Source organism: Brassica oleracea, chromosome C2, assembly GCF_000695525.1.
Source record: "Brassica oleracea var. oleracea cultivar TO1000 chromosome C2, BOL, whole genome shotgun sequence".
NCBI classification, from domain to species: Eukaryota; Viridiplantae; Streptophyta; class Magnoliopsida; order Brassicales; family Brassicaceae; genus Brassica; species Brassica oleracea.
This window is the reverse complement of record NC_027749.1, coordinates 52,166,688-52,173,425: the sequence shown is the minus strand read 5'-3', so window position 1 is coordinate 52,173,425 and position 6,738 is coordinate 52,166,688. Positions and strand designations below refer to the sequence as shown.

Below are 6,738 nucleotides of genomic sequence, written 5' to 3'. Positions count from 1 at the left end.
CCAAAAATAGTCAGACAACTCTCAACACCGACAAGTCAACCACTATTTTATTTCGATCAAAACAATATCCTAAAAAGAATCAACCGTCAAATTGAATATCACATCACAACTAATAATAACCAATACTACTATCTGAGTTAACATTCCATAGATCCTTATGCTACTGTGTCACTTACGTACGTACAACCCCAAGTCCCACATTTATATTTCAGCAGCCAAATGAACAGTAGACATTATATACATTCATACACACGTGTCTTCTTGTTGAGATGTGACAAAACGAATCACGTTTTCTATAATAACAATACTGGAAAAGTTGTCCATTTCATATGTATCTACTAAACTAATCCTCAATGGTGCAGCTTGCTGAAATGAAAGCACCCTGTCACTTGTCAAAACATAGTTAAAACACAAAAAAAAAAAACAAATTGTCGAGCGTGTTTAATACTCGTGGGCCATTCAGTTAAAGATAATCATTGTAATTACTAAATCAGAGAAACACACATTTTCCTTCGAATAAAGATAATCAAAAGTTTTTTTCGTAAAAATATTACCGATTGAAACAATTCTTGTGTAATATTCAAAAGAGATCAGAAGTATTCAATTAAAGAATAACTTGACAAATCTTTTTCTCTCACGACCAAAGAACAAAACAAATAGACATCAAACCTTCTTTCATCTATATCTACAACACATTCTTGCAAGAATAACAATCACGTAAACAAAAATTAAATCATAGTCTTAAAGAGGTACTTAACCTCTCTTGATCAAATCACAAGCAGTCTAAACCGCAGATCTCAAGAACAGGACCACCTTTCGCCACAAACGGATTAACCCTCACCCAAAGAAGTGTAAGAATAGAGGCCAGGAGGATCGACCAGACGACAATAATGGTCGGCATTCTATCTTGTTTCCCAAGCAAACCTTTAAGGAAAGGGTAAAGATGAATGACCACCCAAAGTGCAAAGAACAACCTTCCAAAAAGCGGTCCCCATGAGTCATATCCATTGCTTATAGCATCAGAGATTCCCACTACGATTCCGATGACGTTTATGATGAGAAGAGTCGTTGGAGGGATGAGAAGTGAAGTCCATTTGAAGAGGTAAAGGTCTGAGAACTCTCCGTCATCAGCTGCTTTTGATGTGACCGTGAAGTTAGTGTCTACACCAGCAAGAACCTTGAGAAGACCTTGGAAGAGAGCAAAGAGATGAGCAGAGACACCTCCAATGACCCAAAACTGTTCATTTCTCCACCAGTCATCGATACCCACTTTCCCCCATTGCATCTCGAGAATACCAGTTACTGCAATGGACGAGAAGAGGGCCATGAAGAGGATACTCGCATAGTTGCTAATCTGCAAAATAAGGAACAAGAACAGTTTAAATTAGGCCTGAGAGTTTGAACCGAACCAAAATTTCGGTTTTCTTCCTTTAAAAAACAAATTATACCCGAACCATACAAAAAACCCCGAACCGAAATAAACGAACTAACCAAAATTAACAGAATTTATCTGAAATTTTAACAAAATTAAACAAAAGCCGAAATCAAAAATTTCGGTAGAATTTTCAAAAAAAACAAACTAACCGAATACCAAATCGAACTTTATTTCAGGTTAATTTGTAACATTTATATTGAACTGAACTAACCAAAAACCCAAATAACCCGGACCAGCCAAACCCGCATGCATACTTTGAGAGCTCATGATGATAGAATTACCTCGGGAACGATGAACTTCCCTGTGAGGAGACAGATGGCAGGGAGAGAACAGTACACAATGAGTGGGAGAGAGGTCCAAGGGTAAACCACAGAGTTAATGTAAGACAATCTCTCAAGCCACTTCAAACCACCTCCATAACCATACCAAATAGGACAATGCCTACTCAAGAAAATCTCAACGGACCCAAGCGCCCATCTAAGAACTTGATGAAGACGGTCTGAAAGATTGATAGGAGCTGATCCTTTGAAAGCAGGTAACTTAGGTGTACAGTAAACAGACCTCCATCCATGAGAATGCATCTTGAAACCCGTGAGAATATCTTCTGTAACAGAACCGTAGATCCACCCAATCTGTGTTTTTTTTTGTCACAAAAGGGTCATCATCAAAATCAAGAATCTATTGCATAAATACAAGAAAATAGGAGTTGTTCAATCCCTAAAACCGAACCAATTAAAACCAAACAGAAGTAGAGTAAGTGGTTTGGATTTGGTAATACCGAATAAACGTTATTGGTTTGATATAAAATAAAACCAAACCAAAATAGATACGGTTCTAATATAGTACCTAATTTTTATAAACCGAAAATAACTGAACCGGACCTGAATTGAACACCCCCTACAAGAAAATGTGTAGAAAAGTCAGGAGCTGCGTACCTCTTTGCCCCATTCAGTTTTATCTTCATATCCACAACTAATAACTTGGATAGCTTCTTTAAGCAGACAAGCAGGACTAGCGTTTCTAGCCATCCCACCGTTCTGCATACGAGCAGACGCAACAAAAACAGGAGACTGCCCAAACTTCTTCTCCAACTTCAGTTGCATCACCTCGCTTGATAGTTCTACATTAGAGCCTATATAACATTTTCATCAGCAACAACACCAAACGAGTTAAAACACAAACAAGAACTGTAGTGTACATACCTTTGGAGACAGGACCCTCTTCAATATTCTCCAACGCATGGATCTGCTTAGACGCTTCCCTATTCTTCTTCTTCTTATCAGCAGCAGCCAGCGTCTTCGCCTTACGGTTCTTCCTCGAACCACAGCAAAGGAAACACCATTTTGGCCAGCAGTTACATGTCTTACGCGGCGCCTTCTTCTTCTTCGGCGCATCAAATCCATAAAGCGCCTGCCTCCTGAAAACACAACCTGTTCCGACATAGATAGGTCCTTGCAACCCATCCAAACCCTTCATATTGATCTGCAAGAACCAAAAAGATTCATTAGTTGGATGTTCAAGAAGATGGTGAATGTATGTAGTACTACTTACATCGAAGAACACGACGTTGCGGTTTGAGTACCGATCATGCCTATCGATCCCATCGAATCTCTGAGGGAACTGAACGTAACAGATCTTCTTTCCTGACTGAGGATCCATCATGAAACACATTGCTTCTCTAAGCGCTTTGCTGTTGTTGATGTAGTGATCACAATCCACGTTGAGAAGATAAGGAGCGTTTGATAGAACACCAGAGACTCGTATCAGAGAGTTCATAGCTCCAGCCTTCTTGTGGTGATCGAATCCAGGTCTCTTCTCACGAGAGACGTAAACCAAACGAGGCAGCTCGTTGTTTTCGACGTCACGCACGCCATCACTTCCAAGGAAAACCTATTACAAGAAAGTTTCAGACACAAAAAACATTACAAAGAAAGGTTTAAAGACTCACCTGGATCATGCCGGGATGATCTCTTGTACTGTTACCAGGCCAAGGCGTGCCGTCTTGCATAGTCCAACCTTCCTCAGGCACTTTCTGCGCCGTTGCAACTAAAGCATTGATCTTAACTTTGAACTCTTCATAATCTCTCTGTCAAAAACCACACAATCAGTATCCAACCCCATTATAAAGAAGCAATTAAGTAAGTAGTAACCTTCATGGCTCGCCGTTCCCTGACGAATGCAGGATGGACTTTGTTCTTCAAGTAGTCCATCTTATGGCAGAAGTACCACTCAGGGGCACGCGGCTCGATGCAGTACTTCTTGCAGAAAGGAACCCATTTCCTCGCGAACTCTGCTGTCTCTGAAAGAGCTTCGAAAGTGAGCATAGCAGCACCGTCGTCGGATACGTAACAAGCAACTTTATCAACCGGGTAATCAACTGCGAGGATAGACAAGACAGTGTTGGCTGTAATGAGCGGAGGCTCTTTTAAAGGATCCACTGTACTGACGAATACATCTACAGGGGATAGTTCTGATGGTTTCCCTTCTTTTTCATATCTGCAAACACAAAAAAAAATGTAAAAAATTAATATTACCAAAACCAATTATTAAGAGATCGTTAAACCGTAATCAGACATTTTACAGGGGATTATTGATTAGGCGGGTGTCTAAACCGATTTTTTTTTTTAATTTGTAAAAATCATTTTACCAAAACCAATGTTCAAGAAATCATTAGAGGGTATAATTAGACACTTTATAGGGAATTATTGATTAGGCAGGCGTCTAAACCGATTATTTTTAATTTGTAAAAATTATATTACCAAAACCCAATAAATCGTTAGCCGGTAATTAGACATTTTATAGAGAATTATTGATTAAGCGGGTGTCTAGACCGAATTTTTATAAATATTATTTAAGAAAAAATGTTTTGTTTAAGACCGAGTTTTAGAGAACGGTGACCAAAAAACAAGTCTTTAACATTAACAAGTGTTGTGTGTGTGTTTCAAGTTACCTTAATGAGAGCCTGTCCAGGTATGTTTCTCGTTCGATTGGGTACCACTTAGGGAACTGATCAAGAACCCAAGAAACAGCAAACCATATCTCACAAATCACAGAGGTAAGCCACAGTGCATATGCGTCTTTGACCGGGTGGAGAATACGGTAGTGGAAGAAGAGACTAAGAATCACAAGACGCAGAACAATCAACATCCGGTACGGATTAATCTTGCTTGATTTGATTGGGATCTTCCTAGACAATGGCTGCCTTCCCTCATCCATCCTAACAATACACACACAAAAAAATGCTTCATAAGGAACGGAACAGAGACATAAACAAAAAGTGTGTAATGTTTCTTACATTGGGATGTCATCACCATCTTCAAAATCAGGATCACCTTCATGTCTAACCACCTGAAGTTTCTCGTTCTGCTTTCTTTTCCATTCCTCCATACGATCTTTCCAAGCCACGCTTCCATAACCGTAAACCGCAAGATCTTTCTGAGGTACCATTGGTCTTGGATGTGCTGCAATTTACACAAAGCAACTGAAAAAACTCAGTAATCATTGATAATACTCTCATTTAAGTACTTAAAAATACATTTAGATTATAATTTTAAACTTAAAAATATAAATAAAACTACTATACACAAATTACTTATTTTTCATAAAATTATATTTATACAAATTTTAAGTTAATTATCTATGCTTTAAAAACAAATGTATACATACGTATATTTTTAGTTTTCAATAAATAAATTTTAACCGCGCGGGTCAAAAACTAGTTAAGTAGTTAAAATGCAAGAACTTACCAGCAATGGTTGGGTCAGAGAGAGAAACCGGGTGGACTTTACTGCCATGACCACTAAGTGAAGGAGGAACAATAAGAGCATGTCTGTCAGACGATATCTCAATGTCCTGTGATAAAAACAAAACCCCAAAAAATTTAGATAAAGTTACTTAAAGATGTCTTGTGATAAGCTAATGAGACTTATTAACCTCGTCTCCATAAGTCAGGAGTGGAATCTGAGAGCCAGGAGGAGCTGAATCCAAATCACCGGAGTGGCGACGAGACACCGACACACCTTCAGAGACCTGATCAAACCCAATCCCATTGCCCCCGTACTCGAACTCATTGTCTATATCATCAACGTCATCTTCCTCTTCGTCGTTCTCGACCCTCGGACTTCCTTTAATCCGCTTGTAACGGGTCTTGCACTGAGGACAAGCTTGATTGCCTTCTCGTCTCTCGTACTCGTAGCAAGGTCTACACACAGGGAAGGCACACTCGTTGCAGGCCACGAACGGTTCTCCTTCGACGGTTGATTCGATCTCGTCTCTGCAGATTTCGCATGTCTGTCCTCTCAGCTCTTGCACTGATCTTATCTGCACAATTACAACAGCATTTTAAAAATCATCCGATCATAGTAAAACGACGTCGGATTCGCTACTTAAACAACACAATCTCTAACACTTTCACAATGACAGGTTCTGATCGTACTTATTAGTGTCGCCAAGTGGAAACAAACTGTTGTCTGAAGAAATTGGAGGATTCAGACAAAGTCAAATTCGGACAAACCTTCCCCACCGACAGAAACTGTTCTAGATTAAATTAATGTACTGAATCTAATAGAAACTATAAAATCATAATTGAATTCGACGGGTCAAACCCAGATCCAGAAAACAAAAAAAGGAAAAGACTTTCGGACAGGAACAGAGAAACCCAGATCGAAAGAGAGATACTTTGGAAACAATTGGGAGATCTCTTATCTTACTCTGGCATTCTCATCGGCATTGATCAGAACAAACTCGTTCCTGTTGTGAGAACCGGCGATTAACCGACCACCGGTATTCATGTTGTCGGAACGCTAAGCAAATCTCTCTGGATCTCACAGATCGGTGTCAACTCAGGGAAGCTCGGTGGTTCTGAGAGATCCACCACAGTCCATAACAGAGGTTACTACTTCCACAACCTTTTTTTATTGTTGTGAAAGTGTAAACAGTCACATAAATAAAGGATTGATTCCAGAGAGAGAGAGTCAATGGTGGAAGAGAGAGAGGCGCAAGCTGCAAATGATTAAGGCTAAGGCCAATTTGTTTTTTAATAAACATGTAATGATGAAGAGAGAGGGACAAGAGTGATTTGAATAGTTAAAATTGGGCATAAGCATTTTACCCGATATCCGAAGCCGCATCCGAACCCAATACCCGAAAAATTCCGGATCGAAATCCGAACCGAAGTAGCAAAATACCTGAACGGGTATTGAGTTGGGAGAGTTTGGATATCCGAACCTGAATGAGTAATATCCGAACCCGAATGGATATCCGAAAATAACCGAATATATGTATAATTAAGCTTATATTTTTAG

General features: G+C 39.4%; 1 protein-coding gene across 1 annotated transcript; it reads right to left on the bottom strand.

Moving 5' to 3' along the window:
- Positions 1-569: 569 nt before the first annotated feature.
- On the bottom strand, positions 570-6,446 carry LOC106327036 (cellulose synthase A catalytic subunit 6 [UDP-forming]-like). The gene is made up of 12 exons (XM_013765034.1): positions 6,145-6,446; positions 5,369-5,755; positions 5,182-5,287; positions 4,731-4,896; positions 4,386-4,652; positions 3,586-3,931; positions 3,384-3,521; positions 2,987-3,325; positions 2,638-2,917; positions 2,371-2,567; positions 1,717-2,067; positions 570-1,354 (listed from the first exon to the last, which is right to left on the bottom strand). Exons 1-12 carry the CDS (start codon positions 6,223-6,225, stop codon positions 773-775), a joined length of 3,240 nt encoding a protein of 1,079 aa, XP_013620488.1. The 5' UTR covers positions 6,226-6,446; the 3' UTR covers positions 570-772.
- Positions 6,447-6,738: the final 292 nt, after the last annotated feature.